The 20,540-nt window shown below is 44.5% G+C and overlaps 2 protein-coding genes across 6 annotated transcripts; both read left to right on the forward strand.

Moving 5' to 3' along the window:
* The first annotated feature begins 2,205 nt into the window (after window positions 1-2,205).
* fam135a (family with sequence similarity 135 member A) lies at window positions 2,206-12,878 on the forward strand. 4 transcript variants are annotated; one of them, XM_029834631.1, is made up of 22 exons: window positions 2,206-2,477; window positions 3,167-3,327; window positions 3,629-3,758; window positions 4,329-4,408; window positions 4,597-4,736; window positions 4,826-4,896; window positions 4,980-5,153; window positions 5,258-5,384; window positions 6,128-6,281; window positions 6,764-6,841; window positions 7,171-7,220; window positions 7,587-7,745; window positions 7,838-7,911; window positions 8,016-8,170; window positions 8,255-10,106; window positions 10,198-10,358; window positions 10,440-10,531; window positions 10,626-10,723; window positions 10,884-11,035; window positions 11,156-11,266; window positions 11,361-11,474; window positions 11,680-12,878. In XM_029834631.1, the coding sequence occupies exons 3-22, from the start codon at window positions 3,682-3,684 to the stop codon at window positions 11,883-11,885; spliced, it is 4,125 nt and encodes a 1,374-aa protein (XP_029690491.1). In that variant the 5' UTR covers window positions 2,206-2,477; window positions 3,167-3,327; window positions 3,629-3,681; the 3' UTR covers window positions 11,886-12,878. The 4 variants fall into 4 exon arrangements, with proteins under 4 accessions (XP_029690491.1, XP_011601728.2, XP_029690493.1 ...); XM_011603426.2 differs by having other exon boundaries at window positions 3,221-3,327; XM_029834633.1 differs by lacking the exon at window positions 6,764-6,841 and having other exon boundaries at window positions 3,221-3,327.
* Window positions 12,879-13,451: 573 nt separating this feature from the next.
* zgc:172136 (FERM domain-containing protein 6) lies at window positions 13,452-20,485 on the forward strand. Of its 2 annotated transcripts, XM_011603427.2 has the most exons (14): window positions 13,452-13,643; window positions 15,062-15,236; window positions 15,351-15,441; window positions 16,375-16,454; window positions 16,529-16,605; window positions 16,749-16,941; window positions 17,041-17,196; window positions 17,687-17,752; window positions 18,194-18,262; window positions 18,331-18,505; window positions 18,617-18,901; window positions 18,998-19,120; window positions 19,220-19,290; window positions 19,369-20,485. In XM_011603427.2, exons 2-14 carry the CDS (start codon window positions 15,159-15,161, stop codon window positions 19,657-19,659), a joined length of 1,755 nt encoding a protein of 584 aa, XP_011601729.2. In that variant the 5' UTR covers window positions 13,452-13,643; window positions 15,062-15,158; the 3' UTR covers window positions 19,660-20,485. The 2 variants fall into 2 exon arrangements, with proteins under 2 accessions (XP_011601729.2, XP_029690494.1); XM_029834634.1 differs by lacking the exon at window positions 19,220-19,290 and having other exon boundaries at window positions 19,369-19,575.
* Window positions 20,486-20,540: the final 55 nt, after the last annotated feature.

Genomic DNA, 20,540 nt, shown 5'->3' on the forward strand with positions numbered 1-20,540 from the left:
AAAATAACGGTCTGATTCCCGGCGTGCAGCGCGGTGAAAGTAAACTCCACAGACTTGGTTTCACCGTTCAGTCTTACAGCCAGCTGCTCGTCCCCATCGGCAGTCTGCAGTTGCCAGATGTTCCAGTTTTTATTGATAGTGCTGCCACTCATGCGCAACACGGCCTCAAACGCGAACTCCTCGGGGAGTCCTAGAGGGTACGCCGATCTGAAACATGAATGGATTTAATTATTACTGACCCCCTCTCAACTTGTATCCTTATGAACAATCAATATCCCATTCGTGAGGAGGGTGTGGCGGTATCACAAAGTTTAGTTTTTAATGTTCAGCACCATGGACAGGGTATCGGTGTTATACTTGTTTGGCCGCTAGGTGGTGGTATTTACTCCCATATCGGCCGCCTCACCTTGTGTTGATTCGGAAGTTGAATGTTGGACCTATTTGATAGGCAACTTGTTGGGGAGATAATCCAGTGACCCTTTTAACAGTCCCTCTTCTTGCTAGCTCAGCAATGTGGAACTGAGACATGATATAAAAGCCTAAGGGCGCAAAGGAATTATTAGACAGAAGATCTGCCCAGATCCTGCTGGCGTACGCTCACATTTTACAGCAACATACAGGGGATTGTATGTGAAATTGAGATTTTCTTAGATGTACACGGGTAGTTTGTTTTTTATTTTGGAAATCCACCTGGGAAATAAACTTCACCAACATTGCTTTCAGGGCACGTGGACTGCTGCTCCATCTGAAGACGGCCCTGAGATGAAAACCTCACAGCTGCGAGATGCCAGATAGGAGAGAGAGAGAGAGAGAGAGAGAGAGAGAGAGAGTTAATAGGGAGGGGGGGGGGTTGTGTGTCGAAGCTCAAAGCTCAGTGTTTAGAGAGCTGCGCCACTGCCTTGAATAAATATTAGGCTATCTCTGACAGTTTGTGGTCTCCTAGTTAACGCCTAAGTTCCAGACTCCCCCGTCAACATCTGCACAGAATGTTAAAGGTCTTGATCAAGGCTGAAGTGTGAGGTATACAGTACACATGCGTGAATAAAGCCCCCCCCCCCCACCCCCCCCCACAAAACACATCTGCATGTATGATTCATGAGCAACATCAGCGTTCGATGCACAGGAGAGTCGATTCACAGCAAAACAAGGGAATTCTTTTATCCAGCATGGTTGGAACAGGGTTCACATTGTAAAATATAGATTAAGCAGCAGTTTGTATAGCGGAGAGGCTAAATAATTACTCAGGAAAAGCAAATCATTGGAAAGTCATTGTGACCTGTACAGCTCAGAAGTACTAATAATACTGAAAACATAGAATTTAGTAGAAGATTCATGAGACGACGCAGCAGGATGAGAGCTGCAGATGAGACGTTCAACAGGACATGATTTAGGTGTTAGTTTACCACTTTAATGTTTCACTTTAGTGGAAAAGGGGCCACTTACCCGGGGAATGAAGTCCTGTGCAAAGGTGTGGTGGGATCATGCGGCCACAACACAATGCAAACAGAAGGATGTGCCTGGAATGAAACAAGGAAAACCTCAACATGCAAGAACGAGCGTTTGTGTCAGAGAGTTAACGCCGAGGTGTATTTACCTTCTGACTCCCTCCATTTCAGTTTGATCTGGGCATGAAAAGAGAAGCACCTGCTGCAGGATCCGTCTGTAACCAGGTTCCCATCAGCAAAGAGCCTGGACAGGACCAGAGGGTCCGGGTCACGCCACGGCATCTCTTATAGGCTCGACCATTGTCATTTACTTGGGGGAGTGTGTCCACAGCTCGGTGTTAACTTCACATTCCACTGGGGTTCTCCTGCAGCCACCTTGGATTTTACCATTCCTGCAAACAAACACAGCTTTATTTTCTGTGTCTGCGAAGAGAAGGCAGATGTGCTGTGGATTTGGCTTTTTATTCCCTCCCTTTTGACAGCTGGTATTCTTTTTTATCATGATATTTTTCCTGTTTTGAGGAGGAACATTATTGCATTATTACTCTTTCATGAGGTGACCAAGTTCATTTGGATTCATCACATTGCAATTTAATGAAATTCTGTCCAACAGCTAATCTTTGCTACTAATCTTTTTTATTAACAATGTTAAGAGAAGAATAAACGTGTCCTTTCCCCCGTTATTACCGCTGTTATTACACTCTCTCCCGTTTATTACTGTCTCCTTTTTCCATGTGGCGTCAGCTGCGACACTGCCTGGCACGTGCAGGAACGCGCATTCAACGCTGGAGCGGCGCCCGCTGTCCGCTCCTCACGGCACCGCTAGCTAGCAGACGTGTTCAGGCAGATCCGCGGCCGCTCTGCTCTCCTCGGCCTTTTAAGTGGTTATTGCTAAAAACGCGAGTCGGCGGAAGGTCAGTCGCGGAGCTGAGTGCTTTTGTTCGGGACGTCAGGACAGCGAAAGGGCGGCGAGAGGGCTGGAATCCCAGCTAATGTTGGTTAGCTCGCTAGCGTTAGCCTGCCAACGCAATGGTGAGTAGCGCTCGCCCGCTTGTACAGTGCCAGTGTCTGGGGGTGGCTAACGTTACTGTTGTCGTTAGCGGCCTAAATTGCTATCACGGGAGACTTTCCCTGACCTTTAAGGGTAGCTTGCGTTCAATCGGACCTTTGGTAGGCCTTAGGGACACCTGTAACATCCAGATCTGCCCGGATCGTAGCCTCCAGCTGGGACTTTTATCTTTTAGCTAAGTTACAACTTCAGTGTGTTCGAGTTTGTCGTTCGCCGGTTTCTGACTTTCGGTGACCAAGTGGCTGCAACCAGCAGTTGGTCGGTGGTTTTAAACAGTTTTATTATCCTGATATGTGTAACTGAAAGCCGTGGGCACGCTGCGGGTCTCTTAAATGCCCCCGGGTTGGATGTTCAGGCCTGTCAGTACAGTGTCATGTTGCGGGTTATTGCGCAACTATGGACCCAGCTGAAAAGTTTTGAAAAGAATCCGATTCCTCTCCCATTGTGAGGCTTTTCTTTCCCATTTGCACATTTGATCTGTAAACGTGGCTCAAGCACAACATGGGAACGACTTTCTCCCAAAGCCCAACCAGTCCTGAGGCTCAATCTATTTATTTAAAGTAGTGAAATTCCCGGTTGCTATTCCTGTATTGAGAGACCACTTGCATGCATGGATGTGGACATTAATGCTGACCTTTCACTGCATTTGCAGGTGTTACTGCATGACAGGGAACAGATGCACATGTTCAACGTTTGTATTTTGCAGCTCGTCACGCTTGTCTCCTGCTCCCGTGTGTCCTGTCAGGCCGAGTTAACGTCCACAGCCCATTTCTTCCTGGACGGGAGGGACATTTTAGTTCCCGACAGAGCAAAGTATGTTTGCCGTGCAGGTCAAATCCACATGGGTGCATGCAGATTGGCTTACAGTGGATTAGATACAAAAGCACGGCATTTTCCTGCTGATTTATTCATTTCATACATGACTTATTTAGGGAGCGAGTGCACGAGGGAGCAGTGTTATTTGTCCCCGCTAAAGCTAAAAATAATGGCATTTCCTCTTTTCTTTTCCAATCAAGCTATGTTTAGTTTTCTGTAAATGAGAAGCGCGTGTTTAATGTCTCAGAGGAGCTGAAATGACAAATCTGACTCCCGGTTATTTACTGACACCTTTTAGGCTGTCAGATTTTTTCCAGATGATGTGAGGCACCTGTGTCCGTAGGCAGCACGATGACCGAAGTCCAGGCCACAGTGGAATTCTCTGTGGAGCTCCACAAGTTCTACAACGTGGATTTGTTTCAAAGAGGGCAAGTCGTTCCTTTCACATTTCATTTACACCATTTCTCTCATTCCCTACAGTCACATTCACCATGTTATTGATTAGAACCCGTCCGGTTTCATTGATTGGACTCTAAGGGACACAGGGACAGTCCGCTGGGGACCTTCTAAGTGCTTAGCATTGTTGTGGGTGGTTACTTGATCATCTGAAGGTCGTAGTTCATGTGGTCAGGAAACTACAGCCTCCTTTATTTTACAGCAAAGCTTCTTTGGATGTGTAATATCTTAGAACAGCAACTTTAATTGTTGGCTGAAACCTGTTTCAGGCGGTTGTTGTTGGACGCAGGGCGCTCCCGTTCCTGCGTATCCTAACAAATGACACTAAATTAAGGCCGGTGTCGCTCTGAGGCTTTTAAAAACCAGTTCCAGATATCCTGCCACTTGTGTCTTTCACTTTTCCTCTCGGCTCACCGAGAAGGCGCTCATCGTTTATTGATGCACAGCACTGGGTCACTTTCCACTTTCCAGCTAATCAGTCTGAACCTCGCGCTGCTCGTTGCTTCGGGGTTTAAATGAGCGTCTCCTGTCTGCGTTTTTAGATTCTACCAGATTCGGGCCGGTCTAAAGGTGCCACCCCGGGTTCCCCACAAGGTTGAATGTAGCCTTCTACATCCAGGAGGTAACACACACTTTTACCTTTATGCCATCAGCTTTCTGCCCGACCTGCGACCGTTCAACGGAACCACCGCAGCAAACATTTGTCATCGGTGCTTCGGCGCCGCTTCATGCACGCCGGCTCCAGTTGTGCAGTTCGAATGCTTCCTGTCCGGCCTGAACGTTAAAATCATTCCTATAATCATTGCCTAGGGTCGGATCTGGCATTTCCTGCCTCGGTACAGGACGATGCCATCTGCAGCAAAACGTTCCAGATCCTGTACAAGAACGAGGAGGTGGCGGTGAACGACGTCCTCCTCTTTAAAGTGATGATGCTGCTGGAGGAAAAGAAGGTAGGGATGAAAGGAAGCGCCCTGGCGTCCCGTGACTCTTCTGTTATTTAAAGTCTAAATGTCTCCTGATGGTTCTTCGCTGGTGTCAGGTGGAAGAGTCCCTCAACGAGATGGATTTCCAGCTTTTCTTGGATTTATATTTCACCGATGGCGATTACACGTGAGTCACCCACGCGAGTCCCTATTTTCTTTAATCTCCTCTATCTCTCCTTAACGTCGTCTCCTCTGTTTTTATCGCTACAGGCCAGAAGAGCCGAGCTCGCTGCAGAATATCAGCGGGCGCACGCTTCGTTTGCACTTTAGCCTCCAGCGAGGCATCCACCAACACACCAACGTCATGTTTGACTACTTCCACCTGTCTGTCATTTCCGTAGTCATCCACGCCTCCCTGGTGGCCCTCCACCAGCCGCTGATCAGGTCAGAGGACACACACACACCCTTTCTAATTAAAGTAAACAGAATAGTGGCGTAATGAAGCACGCGTTGTTTTAGATGGTTTTGAATCCCGTTTGTTTGCCCAGCCTCCCTCGGCCGGTGAAAAGCACGTGGCTGAACCGCAACGCTCCAGCACAGAGCAAAGACTCGGTCATCCCGCCTCTGGAGAACGTGGTGTTCGGCGGTGGTTACGTCAAGCAAAGCTCACAGGATGTAAGAGAGTTCTCTTTTCCTCTTTAGTGGGAGACGCGCGCAAAGATTAGATCTGTCTAAAATCCCCGAAAGTTGCTCCCATGTTGTTATTGCTGGTTAAGCACCTGCAATTCATTATCTCTTCATACAAGGACGGAAATCAGGTTAATGAATAGATGAATGTGACGTATTTTGTATTGGTGGAACACAGGCAGCGCTCCTCTGATGCATCTTTAATGAGCCATATGGGAACAAAAAGTCATTGACCACCACTTATTTCATTACAGGGATCTTGGCAGCAGCATTATGAAGCATTGTTATATACAATCATAAGGAATGGTGCTCCAGGGACCGGTTTCCAGTGGCACACCTTCTTACGACCTCTTTATTCGTTAAGCTAGAACATTCAGTCAAACAATAGCAATGCAGCCTGCATATTTCTGCTATCTGGCTGTACTGAACCTAAAAAATAATCAGAACTGCTCGACGTGACTCACGGTTGTTATCGGCTTAATAAGTCAACCCAGCATATTTGGTGTGCACGTTCCGAGAAAGATGTGGGAATTGCATCACCTGAGCAGTCCTGGGTGTGCTGGCAGCCGAGCAAACGATAATATCAGACGGACACGGAGAGAATAGAAGGGAAACAGCCTGAGTAGAGCGTTGTAGAGCCAGGCTGTGTTTTAGACATTTATAAGCTTACGTAATAACTAAAACCCGGTGTGATTCACCCGATTCCTCCGTGTGTTGTCTTTATTCACCAGGGAAAGACGTTCCTGGTGTCGGACAACTGTCTGCAGCACGCCTTCAGCCTCCATCACAACCTTTGCTCCAGTCTCCTCCTCACCTACCAGGGCCTTTTTGGCTACTTCACCTCTATCACTAAAGACCTGCCTTCCTCTCACCGTATGGAATTAGGTATACATTACACTGAGGCTGCCATCATCAGGTTTGAGCGTCGGGGTTGAAAAAGGAATTCTCTCTAAATATTCAGCACGTGTTTTGTTTTGAGCTTCATAATAACTAATAACTGAGCAGGGATCCTAGAAGTTATGCTTTGAATGTGTTTGGATTCCATTGCCTTTGTTAGCGTTGCTGTTTCGTTGCATCCTGCCAGTTTGTTGTGTTTTCATTTCATTTCACCTGATTTATACGTATTGCCATACAGCGCCCATTAATGGACAACACAACTAACAACCCACAAAGTCAGTTGGAGGATCTAATAAAATCATACTTGCATCCCAGAGTTACATCTGAACCACTGCACTGGAGCCAAATTGTCACTATCTGTATCTGATGCTTGCTTACTAAAGCCAGTCAGCTCAAGAGGACAGATTTAACCCATCCTGAAGAGCTAAATAATAAAAGGTTAAATATACCTATATGTGCAATCTTACTAGTCAAGCCCAGCATGCAAGTCCTATATGAGAGAGTACTCAGAAGACCCTATCCCCGAAGTCAAAGGCACGTCTACATAGGTATGTCTGGATCCTTACAGTACCTCCAATCTGCTTTCCTTTCTCTTCTTTGACATCCTTCCTCCCCCGTTTATTTTCATAGACAACATACCTTCTCTCTATCACCCACTTTCACATGAAAGCATACAGTCATTTTATCTTGTTCTGTGCTTCAAATCCCTTTTTTCCATCTTTTAAATGATGCATCGCCAAAAGTATTGTTCTGTAATCTGTTTAAGATAAGGTTGTAAAAAGCAAATAATTCACATTGTGTTCGTAGTTTCAGTAATCGGCTCTTATTTAGGTGAGGGTAAATCCTAACCGGGCATCTTGTTCTCCCGCGTCTTTAGAACAACTGGACTTGGAGGCTCGTCTGGCTGAGCTGTGTGGTGAAGTGAAGGTGAGTTTAATGCCACTAAATATTGTCTGCTGAAGTGTAAATTCATTCATTTTAATGGAATCAGTGAGGCCAGCGAAAAATAGGTGGTTATATAGGAGTTTACAGTCAGGAAGCATTTTAGAAGGCGTTGCCACGTTAAGACAGAAGCAGCACGTTTATGCAACATTCTTTATCTTTTTGATCCTTCATGAGGTAATTGAACCCTCAGTGTTTCATTTAAAAATGGTGATTATGAGAGATGAAGGAAAAGTGAATGAATGCCTTGTGTTGATACCTAGTGATTTAGGCTAGGTTCGGTTAGACTAGGCTAAAATGAGAATTGACTTTTATTTCTACTAAGATGTTAAACCTTCCTTGTATTTTTAGCTGAAAGCAGAGTCTCCTGATGAGCTCGCAGAACTGGTCAACATGAACCTGGCTCAGCTCTGCTCCCTCCTCATGGCGCTCTGGGGGCAGTTCCTGGAGGTGGTGTCCCTGCAGGAGCACGTCACAGCCCTCCTGGCTGTGGATCATCACACGCTGAGAGTAAACAATCATAGACCTCATTGTACAAATGTTAATATCAGATTTGGTTTTTTTTGACTGCTGATAGTTTGTGTAATGTGGCGTTATTCCAGGTAAGGAGGTTTGCTGAGGCATTTTTCTGTCTAGAGCATCCGAGGCAATCTGCATTGGCCTACCAGGAACTTCAGTAAGTTGCTGTGTCATTTCTGGCTGGATTGTGAAATATTGCATTGCGTTACAAGCGTTTGCCAACTCTTTTCTCAATTTTTCTTCCTCTCTCTCGTCTGTTAGCGCTCACAGCCACCAACAGATGACAAATGCTATCAAATCCTCCAGCTATTTCCTGTCTTTGCCTGCACTTCCAGTAGAAAGTGCTGATCTAGATGGCGACGTCAACTCCCTGCCCATTATTTTTGAGGATAGATACCTGGATTCCATCACTGAAGGTCGGTTGCAGAGTAATCCATGGATCTGTAATCTTACTATTTTGTTGTGTTCTTTTGTATGATCCCGTTTATTTTTTTTAAAAGATCGTGACGGACCTTGGCAGGGCATGCACACTAGCAGGACTGGCTCAGTATCCACCAAGTCAGACAAGCCCAACTCCAGAGACGGCAGTGCAGCAGCCAGCCCCGTTCCCGAGTCCCGCTCTGCCCCGCTGGACAAGACTTCTGAATGTTGTGATCCACCACCAAAGTCCAAAGGAAAGTCAGTCAAACTGAAGAAAAGTTCAAAAGCTGAAAACTCTAAGAAGCTAATCAGGCAGGTCTCAAAGGACTCTGTAGTTCTGGTGGGCTATAAGAACCTTAAAGCTTCCTCCAGTGATACCAGCACCAAGTATAAAGAAGGGGAAGGTCCCCTAAACCAAGAAGAGGAGCGAGATAACTTGTTTGGGGCTTCAAGTAGTTACTTAAGGACGAATGTTGATTCTTTTTTTGAGTCTGGTGCCACATCTGGACGTTCAGTAAATAGTGCTGTCGATGACAATATAACTGCTCCTTGTCAGAAAGGGTTTTTCGATATTTCTGCAAATTATGACACAGAGATTAAACCTCAGGCAGGTACTGAGACTTTTTCTAGATGCAGCGAATCTGCCCACGAGGAACACGTCGACCACGGTGGCCAAAAGCTGCCACAGTGGTCTACTGGGCTGAAAATGGAGACGAAGCCAAGTACGAAGGAGCCACATCAGGGAGAGAAAGTAACAGCGCTGCCACATCGGACTGACCCCAAACTGACTAGGAACCATCCAGAGACAAGCCTGTGTGAGTCACAGCAGACTGTGGTGGACGGAGCGCACGAAAGGCCCGTTAAAGAGGCAGCACAGCACAGCCAGCCTTGTCTCATCTCCGTACAGGCAAAAGGTGATTGTATCAGACTGCCGGACGGAGTCCCCAGTGCCTCATCTCGTCTTTCAGACTCGGGCATTGAAAGTGAGCCCAGCTCTTTTGCCACTCAGCTTGTTCCAGGACCACAGGCCTGTGTGGGGGTAGGTATTGCTGAACCAGCTGAAAAGCCCTCTTTGAGCCCTGCACCACGGCTATTTCAGCCAAGTACCGTGCAAAAGCCCAGTGGGGCAGCAGAGATTCTGGAAAACACCAGTGCTGTCAGTGGAGTTCAGTCTTCGCTGACCTCCATAAACTCCTTGCCTTCAGACGACGAGTGTGAGGGGTCCTCCAAGAGTGCCGGCAGCTATGAAGCCCAGGGCAGGAAGTCTAGCATCTTGGTGCGGGAGCAGAGTTTGGTGTTCTCTGGAGAAGGGATCGATTTAGTCGGCATTCTGGACACTACTGTGAGTGGTTCCCAACTTATGAAACCTGCAATTTTGGACGCAGAACTTGGACTTGAGGGAGCGAGTAGTTCTGGGACCCTCAAAGATTCTCATAGTGAACCTCCTACCGCCTGCCCCTCCAGTAACTCTGCCACCAGCAGCACTGACCTGGTGAAACGTGGAATGGTAGAGAACTACTTTGGCTCACGCTCCAGTACAGATGTGTCTGAAATCAGCCCTGTAGAAACATCAGCCATCACACTGGGAATTCAGGCGGAGCCGCAGGTGAGGGAGGACGAGGACGAGACGGAGCACGAGATGATCGAGAACGGTTACTACGAGGAAGGCGACGGCTATGCTTTCGTGAACGGTGTCACTGAAGAGGAGCAAAGTGGGGTCGGGGACGCAGGGGCACGTGAGACGAGCCTCCTGTTCGAACAGCTCGGCATCAGCTACCTCCATGAAACAAAGGACCTATCCAAAGCTCCCATCTGTTCCAACATTCCATCCAGCTGTGTTGGGCACAGCTTGGGAAGGCCGCTGTGTCTCTCTGCCCACCCTTCCTTCAGCCTACAGTGGTATGAATGTGCGCCTACGCCACAGATGAAAGCGTGAGTCCTCCCTCTCAGTGCCAGAATCCAGACAGAGATTTTCCTCTTGAACCTTTTAACCTGATTTTCATGCACGTTTGTAACGGTGCAGATTCATTAAGGCCAAAGAAGAGCTGAAGCAGCTAAGACTGCCTGGCTTCTTGTACAGCGAGGTACCTGAGCTGGCGTCCACTGTGCCGTATTTCAGTCTGGAGGACGATGAATGCTGCGAGGAAGGCATCCACCTTATAGTCTGTGTTCATGGGCTAGATGGTAATAAATGTTACTATTGATCTTTTTCTTTTTTGTTACCAAAGAAAGTATTTGTGTCTTATATGTCCTCTTAATCTGCAGGTAACAGCGCAGACCTGAGACTTGTAAAAACCTACCTGGAGCTCGGGTTGCCTGGCGCTCGTATAGATTTCCTAATGTCTGAGAGGAACCAGGTGGATAAATATCCTTTTTACTTAATACTGTTTATGGTACTGAGATAAATCAAACACGTCTTAGATGTCTTTATTTATTACTCTTCCTTTCTAGAATGACACATTTGCTGACTTTGAGTCAATGACGGACCGACTACTGGATGAAATAGTCCAGTACATTCAGCTATACAACCTTACAGTGTCAAAGATTAGGTAAGCGTCATGACATTTTTGATAAAGAAAAATCAAACTGGTGATTCATACAGAAGTCTTGCAACGCGCTACCAGTTTATTTTGCACTATCTGTGTTTTTTCTGTTCTGTTTTTCCCTCGTTTTTATTCATTTGGCCTTAAATGTCTCCTTTATTTGCAGCTTTGTAGGTCATTCTTTGGGGAACCTCATAGTTCGTTCAGTGCTAACTAGGCCTAGGTTTAAATGTTACCTAAGCAAGCTGCACACCTTCCTTTCACTCTCAGGTCCACACCTGGGCACATTGTACAACAGCTCTGCTTTGGTCAACACAGGTATGATTCTAAATTTGCAGCACATATTTATGAGTAATCCCATTAACGTTCAGCAGTATTTGTTGCGTTGTTGCACTCTGGTCTGATGTAATCTGCTTCTTTTTTTTTTTTTCCTCTCAGGTCTTTGGTTTATGCAGAAGTGGAAAAAGTCCGGATCACTCTTGCAGCTGACATGCCGCGATCATTCTGATCCTCGCCAAACGTTCCTCTACAAGCTCAGCAAGAAATCTGGTTCGTTTTTCAGCTATTTTTCAATCAAATACATATTAAGCCGTGTCTGAGAAACGCACAATGGCAGGAGTAACCTTTTGTTTGCTTTGTGAAGGTCTGCAATATTTCAAGAATGTGGTGCTGGTGGGGTCGCTGCAGGATCGTTATGTCCCCTATCATTCTGCCCGAATAGAAATGTGCAAAACTGCACTGAAGGACAAACAAACAGGTGAGCTACCGGAAAAATTCCTGGTGCTCTGTCCTGGCTTGTTGGGACAGAATTGTGTCATAAATCCAGGTGCTGTAAACTGGAGCAGATCAAGTAGAACCAGTTTGAGTCTCCTGAGCTTGTTTTAGCTGTGAATTAATCCATGTTTTTTTTTTTCAACATACCTCCCTTTGGATAACTAAAAATAATCCACCTCCCTTACCAGGTCCTGTATATGCTGAGATGATTGAGAATCTGCTGCTACCAGTGCTTCAAAGCAAAGACTGTAACCTCGTGCGCTACGATGTCATTCATGCGCTGCCGAACACAGCTAACTCGCTGATTGGCCGGGCCGCCCACATCGCTGTCCTCGACTCTGAGATCTTCCTGGAGAAGTTCTTCCTCGTCGCAGGCCTCAGGTTCTTTCAGTAGAACAACGGCAGAAATGATACCTCGCTGCATCTCAACCTTATTATAATCTGGATCATCTCATGCGTATAAATTTTCACTTTCCAGTCATGAGCAAAATTACCTTTTTTTTTTTTTTCTTCTCCTGGTGAAACATTTGCCATTTTTTTTTATTTATGTACTGCCATTTAAAAAACAAATGTATATATTTTCCCCTCATTGTATGCAATATTTTACATTATTTATGTTTATGATATTACTTTTTTTTGTTTTACCAAGTTGTTTCAAGCTGAACTGGATATGTAGCTGCTACGAGATTAAACGGCTGTTTTGGTGAGCTGGTCCAAGTCAAGTCTGCACATACAAAGGTTTTGTACTGGAACTTCTCATTTTTAAAAGTTACTTTTATACCAACAAATCATTTTTAAAGGAAGACTGCGTTTGAAAACGGATCGCTCGGACACGGCAGCCTCGGCATTAACCTTGGAACTCTGCCGTTCTTCACCTTTGGGACATTCTGCACAACATTTGACCAACCTGGTGTTGGGATAATCAAGCTTTGCCAACAACAAAACATTTTATTATCTTTGTTCAGCAGTAACGGTTCATCAAAAGCACATGTAATTACAAACTTGATTTGTTGAAGGTTTGAGCTTTTTTTTTCATTTTGTGATTGTGTAAACTGGAAAGTATGGGGTGGAAATTTTAGATGTTTATTGGAAATTTGTTTATATTTCATCATATTATACCATTAAATATGCATATTTCAAAGTTAAGTCCTTTTTTTATGGGCTATTAGAGTAAAAATGTCCCCAGACATGAAGTAGTTTAAAGATGTTGAAATTTAGTATTGTGACATTTTTGAATGTGAATTGTTGAATAATGTTGAATTTGATATGAGGAAAACATTACAGAATTGCTATTTTCCTGGTTCTATAGTGTATATGTATGCATTATGCCCTAACCTGCAGTCTGTCCGACATACAGTAAATCTGGCCACTGCATATTTTACTTACAGTATGAGTGATGCTTCTGCAGTGCTTCACCTTGAACTGACACTCTAGTGCAAACATTAGGATTATATTACACAGATTTAAGTGTAGAGGCACCGTTCTGCTGATGCCATGACGCAGTAATGTGGCAAAAACCCCTACGAGGTTTATTGGATGATGTCATTTCCATATGATAAAGGAGCCACTTGGAGAGTGTTTATTTGCGCATTATGCTGAAACGGTGATTGTTTTTCTTCACGGTAAAGTCAGTGACTATGTGTGTCAAACCGTGAAGATTTTTTAAAATATATAATCGTGATCCAATCGGGATCGTCAATTGTAAGAAACCCACTCATGTGTGGTTAAGAGTTCTGTTAGGACCTCTAATTAGCACCAGACCGTTATACCGTCGCCCTGAAAGGGGTATCATCTGTTGGATCGTGTATTAAATCATCAAACTGTTAAATTATATTCGCTTAAGAATGTTTATTAAACAAGATATGTTTCTATTAACAGTATTACTGTGGGGAAAAATAACATTTGGTCAAACATTTCCAACAGAATTCCACAGTAAACCACCCCCACAACTGTCCGAGATGGTATGGCCCAAGCGTTCGAGCTCCGCAGTGGTTTAAAAAGTTACAGCACGCGACGGGGTGGGGGAGAGACAGGCGGTTGGTACAGAATAAGTTTGAAATATTCCAGTTCAAACGCCTTTTTATACTTAACATAAGGCTACCAAGGAAGAAAAACGAGAATTTTGAATCCGTTCACCACGTCTAAAGTAATGGTAAGTCCATTTTTCGTGAAGTACCCGAGTTCTTGGACTTAGTGATGCACTTGTTGCTTTAGTTCTCATCCATGGAAGGATCCGCGCTTCTGTTTACGGGAAACGGGAATTCTGCAGGGAGCTGGAAAGGCTTTAAAGTGTTGTTTACTGCAGCTTAGCGTTATCTCCCATTGGTTGTAAATCCCTCACAAACAGGGTGATATATACCCATAAATAGTAGAATACGGTGCGTTGTTTTGTGGCGCTGGGATTCTGGGAGCGCTTCCAGGGCTCAGTTAATGTTTTTCCAACAGTTTGCAGCCGTGCTCGGTAGTAAGGATTAGAACAGTCCTGCAGAGGAATTAAAACATACAGATGGCTGCTCTCATGTGATGCTAGGCTTCCCCCTGGTCAGCAGTAGCAGCAGCTCCAACAGGGACCCTTGTTGAAGCTGGAAGTAACGACACTTGTTGGAATACAGAGCAAAAATGTGCACTTTATATGGAAGTTTTTGCGGCTAACAGGTATTTTTCATGCATAATTGATGCAATGTAACCACCACTACTAGTTACTGTTTTTACTAGTTTAGTTATGGACTGTAACCTTAGAATTATTATTAGAATAATTATTATTATTGTAAATGCTTTGTTTTGTACGACCAAACAAGCAATGAACCCAACCCACCAGTTTTTATGGAATCTTAACCCATGAGGGCTCATTCTTGATTTCTTAATGTGTTGCATTGATTGTTCGCATCTGCAGGTTTTATCTAAATTAATAGAAATGCATAATAAATACACCAGAGGGGATTCCTTTGTGCTCTTTTTGTGGCAGTGTGAAACGGCGAGACGCTTTTTTTTTTTTTCGGTGTGATTTTGAATCAGAAGTTGTAGGTACTGGTATTTCAGGTTTCTTATTTGTTGTTCTGACAGGCTGTGTTTGAACATGCCCATAAATCATATTGGCAGACAAAACTTTATGTGGAACATTCACCATTTTTTGCTCCTTTGATTTTAAATTCTTAATGATTTATCTCTCCCTGTCCTGTCTTTTTTCCTCCCTGCACCGTCTCTCTGAAGATTTTGCTGTATGACATGACCAAAACATGATGCATGTGTCTGTATCTTGCCTGGAGGCTTTTATCTCCTTCAGATAAAGTTTATCTTCATCCTGTCCTGTATTTTCAACCCTTCTTTAACTGATAATAATCCAAAGCTAGATATAAGGGGATCGGAGCTGGTGCACAGCAGTAATTAACCTGATTATCTGATACTGAGATGGTAATCAGATCAGCCTGGTACCACCCTCGCTCTGTCCGCCATGGTCATTTATTCGGGTGTAGTGGTTGCAACATGCATCCTTTCTTGTGCTCCCTGCCCTGTTTTCTGTCAGTTTGATGAAATTGAGTGAAGCTCTTTTGTGACGTCATCTTATTTCAGATGCATTATGGATAGAAGACGGATGAAAGAGGCCAGAAACCTGTGAAGCAGTTTAACAGAGAGAGGGAGTACTCGGCTCCACTGCACACCGGGCGTAATGTCCACTTCGGTAAAGCAAGAGAGAACAATCTGCGTTCTCCTCCCCAACAAAGACCAGCTGGACGTCACTGTCGGGGTGAGTGCTTATAGTATCACGGCCCTGCACCCTTGACCTTCCTCCAGTCGTGTTTCCTCTTTGCTGCAGACTTTCTTTTGACTATGGATGCTTTTGTTTCCTCACCTGCTCCAGCCAAAGTCCACGGGTCAAGACGTTTTCAGTCGGGTGGAGGAGCTTCTCGGAATCAAAGAGCTGCACTTCTTCGGCCTCACGGTGGTGAAAGGTGAGCTCGCTGTTCCCTGACACCTTTCAACAGAGACAAACTGGTCACACTGCTTCTATAAAGAGTTCTCTCAATTATGTTGGTAAATTAAAAGCTTTGCATTGGAGGATGTTGTAATCCACTTCAGCAATTAAGCAAACTTCTTTTGTTTTGTTTTTCTTTGTGGTCTCGTTTGCTTTCTTTGTCCAAATACGTTGAAATGCCTCGATGGTCTCGATGGCTCGCCGCTTGAACAAGCAGCCTTTTGTTTTTGTGGTGTTGGTTGAGCGATCACTTAAACCAGCATTCCTGCAATATTAACTTCATTAAGCCTGGAATGCACCCTTGCATTCCTCATCTTTACCAAGGGGAGGGATGCGAACTGATGGGAAGAGGAGGGTGGAAGTGGATGGAAAGGAGGTGGGTGGACGTGTCACAATGACACGGGCCTCCTGACTCAACTCTCACTCAGAGGCCTCTAAAGAAGGAGAGGTGAAGGAGCGGGAATGAATCAGAGGTGGAGCGAGAGACTGAATGGAGAGAAGGATAGACCGTTGGAAGGGAGCAGTTGTGAAACGGCTCAGGGTGCATAATTTGGCTACACAAAGTCGAACAAAAGAGATAAGGAGGATCCAGTAGAACATGTTCTCGCCATGACTCATAAGACCAGACAGAGAGAGATCCAACATCCTCATTCCAGGAACATAAAGTTTAGGTAAATGGCTTTAGATATTAAAGGGTTTACAAAATAGCAACAACAAAAAAAGTTTAACCAACCACTATGGTGGTAGTACCAGGGGTGTTTATGTTGTTTTATTGCTCCTTCGTATGCTGACTCTGGAACTTTTCATTTCACGCACAATGAATGCTATTATCCGTCCATTGTTTACGCTTGGCTGCATTATTATGTGTCTGCTTGTTAACTATCTGCTTGTTTCCTGATTGTCCTTCCAGATAATGAGCATACATTTTTGGACATGGAAGAGAAACTGTCCAAGTACTTTCCTAAGGATTGGAAGCAGGATTTGGGGAAGGTGAGATGACCTGTTTCTCCCTTTTGCTGAACAAATTTAAAACAAATAATCAAAAATGCTTTTCTTTTCTATAGAGCTTACAGAAGAGACCTTTGCCTCTAATTCTCTGTCTCAAAGTGCAGTTCTACATTGAAAACGGTAGACTCTTTAGGTATGTTGTGTATTCTATTATGTTATATACTGTAGGTATGTTCATACATCTTAACCATTGGATCACCTCCATCATTCTTCCCTTTCTGACCTTTTGGCCTGTCCACAACCACCCCATGTTGTTTTTCCTTCTGCCGGTACCAGTGAACGAAAGGCACGGCACCTCTACTACTCTGACCTAAGAGAGCGAGTACTTCGCTCCGAGTGTCGACAGCAGGAGGAGGTGTACTTCCAGCTGGCGGGTTACGCCATGCAGGCCGACCTCGGCGATCACCCAGTGGACAACAATACAGAGCTTAAGCCTTATTTTGAACCCAAACAGTACTTTCCTCCCTGGGTAGGTGGAGCCTAAGAACCTAAACTTCATGTTGTGTTTCAGTTCTGTAATATATTTAATTTCTTTAATAAGAATCTGTGTTCCACTTTCCTTCCATAGATTATAGCTAAAAGGGGCATAAACTATCTCCTCTGCCATGGGCCCAAAGTTCATCAGGAACAGTGGGGCATGTCTACACGTGATGCCACCCTGCTCTTCATCAGGGAGGCTTGTCGACTCGAGGATGTACCTGTCATTTTCTACCGACTGCACAAGGTCATAAGTCAACTTCTTATCTGTTAGTAATTCAAACAAATTGCTATGAGTCATGAGTTTGCAGCAGAGATTATGGTGATAGCGGTTAGTATGACTCGTGTGGATATTTATATCGTTTCATCATGCGTTATGGTGAGTGTTTAACTTTTGGGGGTGATTTGTATTTGAGGTGATTATCCGTTCACTGCCTCCCCTCTGCCCAGAATAGTCTCTCCCAACACAGCCGTAATTCCCTTCAGCTCGTTTTGAGTGGTGTCAGACAAATTGCCACGTCTCGGTTACGCAACTCATCGGTCATTGTCGCTCATCTCCTGGGTGATATTTTGAAGGCTAGCCCATCTGTTGCGTAATGTGCTCCCCCCTTTTAATTTGTTGTTAGCAGCAGGAGAGGGTCTCCCAGGGCTCTAGAAGTGGGGGCTCAACTGTGAATTTGCCATCTTATCTGAACCACTCGGATGCCTTTCTGACATACCATCATTCATTTGTCCAGGACAAAAAGGAAGAGAGAGGAACAGCTTTGCTGGGGCTGACCCTGCGAGGAATGCAGGTTTATCAGGTGCGTACCAGTATAAGTGCGTTATTAACGCACGAGGTATACGTCAGTGTGTGAGCACGCGAGCGTGAATCTGCGTTCGCTCAAATATTCAATCTCGTGTTCGCCGCTAAGACGTTGACTAGATGCGTGAGGAATGTGTGGGCTTGCCCCCAACAGCAGTGTATCAGGAGATAGGAGCTGTCTGCTGTGGCTGTGAGTCGTTTGATCTGTCTGTCAGGGGCCATCTGGGGGGAGTGGATTAGGGTTGCGGGCCTGGCTGATTAGAGAGCCAGCAGACCGTGAGATACCTTGAGAAGCCTTTGGCCTCTTTTCCAGCTCCAGATGGCTTAGCTGAACACAAAGACCACTGAATATCGATCACTACTGTTTAAAAACATGCTCAAGTATTTCACATCATAATCGGTTTCTGATGATGTGTTAATGGCTGTTTATGTGTTATAGGAGGCCAACAACATACGGCAGCTGCTGTATGACTTTCCTTGGGCACACGTGGGGCGTCTCACTTTCCTGGTAAGCACGAGTCATTTCTGTTACACTGTTGCATGAGTTGGCTTTAGCTCATTTGTTCTCCTATTCAGGGAAAGAAATTTGAGATCCAGCCAGATGGCTTGCCGTCAGCCAGGAAGCTGGTTTACTACACGGGGTCATCGTTCCGCTCTCGTCACCTCCTCCTGCACCTGAGCAGCAGCCACCGCATCTACCGAAGCCTCCAGCCTGCCCTCAAACACCTGCGCCAGCTGGAGGAGAGCGAAGGTGCTGAGTGAATACAAGAACAGGATCATTAGCGATAATTGGCCCTTAATTCCAAGATAAATAGATGACACTGTGATTTTGTGTGTTTTAAATGCCTTTTATATATTTCAGAGAAAAAGCGTTACAGAGAGTCGTACATCAGTGATGACCTGGACTTGGACCCTCATGGTAGCGAGAGCAGCCCCGGTCTGTCCCGACACTCCACCAGCAGCTCCGGAATCGAAGCTGATGCCCGACAACACAGCATTTCCACAGAGATCGCCTCCATGGAGGAGGACAGTCACCAGCCGGTAGAAAAGAGGTTGAGCTCAGCAGCGAGCTGCGCCAGCTCCTCTACCTCAGGGTTTGAGGCAGGGAGCAAAGCTCAAGCACAGGATGATGGCTGGAAGGAGGAAGGTGTGCATCCACATATGCCTTGCGTGTCCTTGGCAATTTGGTGTGTTCACGAAATTTGTTTTACAGATTTTTTTTTGGTTTTCTTTGATATTCTAGAGGTCCATACCAGTGTTGGAAGCACATCGGAAGCCCGTGATTCTGATCGGATGTTCAAACTTGCCGATCTTCTTGAAGGAGTGTCCGTGGACTGCACAGACCTGTCCAGGACTCAGTTGCCAAGTAATTGAATTTTGCAGGATATTATACAAACATTTAAAAAGGTCATTCCACCAGTGTAAAGAACGTCGCATAAATTGTCAAACTCTTTTGGCCTCGTAGAAGATGGCAAGTCTGACCCCAATAATACTGAACATGATGGAAAAATATACAGTAAAGATTTGTTAAATCAGGTCAGTTACCCTTATTTCCCACTGCCTGGTGCTTGCTAATGCATTTCTGACTGTCTTTGCCTTGTGCCTCTATTCCAGGTGCTGAAACCGAAAAGTCAAGTTTGTGTGGATCGACAAAGCCACAGTCTAGATGATGTACGTCTGCTGCCTCTTCAAGCACCCTTGGGAACAACTCTGTCACCTGATTCATCCCATAGTTACACATTCGGTCTACAAGATGCCGCCACGACTAGGAAGTTGCCTGCTAATTACAACCATTTCCCCACTTTAGACTGCCCAGCCAAAGCTTCTTTCTATGGCCACAGGTCTTCTAACTGCCTCTCCTTGGACGTGTTGGATGACGAACAGTTCCTCGAATTTATACTTTGAATGGAATTTCTAAATTTCCAAATGGTGCTACCAGTAGCATTGTTAGGACAGATTCTTCTTTTTTATTATGTCATTTTGCAGCATTTCATTCAGCCAGAACATATTTATTCATCTTGTATATTGTGTACATAATAGCACATTTTTATAATATTCTGCATTTTTGCAAAACCATTTTTATTGTTTGTATTGTGTAAACTTGGTGCTGTTGGAACAGCAAAAAATGTCTCAATGTTGGTACAATTTTACGATTTTGATACTCTTACATTTTATTCTGGATATATACAGTTGATAAACACCTTAAATTTCAATTTTTAAAATCAAGGACATTTTTGTTACGTAACTGTTTGTCCTCTTTTGTATACTTCGATAATAAGGTCTGTCACACTTTTCCTATTGGCCTGCAACAACAGTGGAGATTCTTGGGTTTAAAAATTAATTTTTTCTTTTCTTTACAGCTGTTATTGTATTCATCCAAAGCTTTCCTATTTTCCTCCATAATTGTGATTACAGCAGGAAAGTATTATTAGTTAAGCACTATTTCTGTAACTAGAAAGTCTATAATGATTCTGCACTATTTTTTTATATGACGTAACCACCAAAAGAAAGTGCTTGGACTTTGTTTCTCTCTGCCTTGTAAATAACTGTTTTGTAAAAGAAGAGCTGTTTTTCAACGATATGAACAAATGTGGAAAAATTAACTTTTTGGTCGATGCCAATAATGTATGAACAACATTTTCAACTTACAATAATGAACTTGTTTCTGTTGTACAATGTCTGTTTTATAATTTTCAAAAAACCCCAATTAAAATACAATTAATAACTAAATTTTTCAGTATTTCAGTAAATCTTTCAGTATTTATTTTTAGTTCTCTTAAAGAGTG

Source organism: Takifugu rubripes, chromosome 4 (genome assembly GCF_901000725.2).
Source record: "Takifugu rubripes chromosome 4, fTakRub1.2, whole genome shotgun sequence".
In the NCBI taxonomy this organism is placed as follows: Eukaryota; Metazoa; Chordata; class Actinopteri; order Tetraodontiformes; family Tetraodontidae; genus Takifugu; species Takifugu rubripes.

What these genes read in the sequence shown, in the direction of transcription:
- fam135a (XM_029834631.1), top strand. Translation starts at nt 3,682, where the DNA reads ATGACCGAAGTCCAGGCCACAGTGGAATTCTCTGTGGAGCTCCACAAG. An exon ending in CTCCACCAGCCGCTGATCAG is followed by an intron (nt 5,154 to 5,257) that starts GTCAGAGGACAC and finishes TTGTTTGCCCAG; the next exon opens with CCTCCCTCGGCCGGTGAAAA. An exon ending in TCAAAGGCACGTCTACATAG is followed by an intron (nt 6,842 to 7,170) that starts GTATGTCTGGAT and finishes CCGCGTCTTTAG; the next exon opens with AACAACTGGACTTGGAGGCT.
- zgc:172136 (XM_011603427.2), top strand. Translation starts at nt 15,159, where the DNA reads ATGTCCACTTCGGTAAAGCAAGAGAGAACAATCTGCGTTCTCCTCCCC. An exon ending in AACAGTACTTTCCTCCCTGG is followed by an intron (nt 16,942 to 17,040) that starts GTAGGTGGAGCC and finishes TTCCTTCCATAG; the next exon opens with ATTATAGCTAAAAGGGGCAT. An exon ending in TGATGGCTGGAAGGAGGAAG is followed by an intron (nt 18,902 to 18,997) that starts GTGTGCATCCAC and finishes TTGATATTCTAG; the next exon opens with AGGTCCATACCAGTGTTGGA.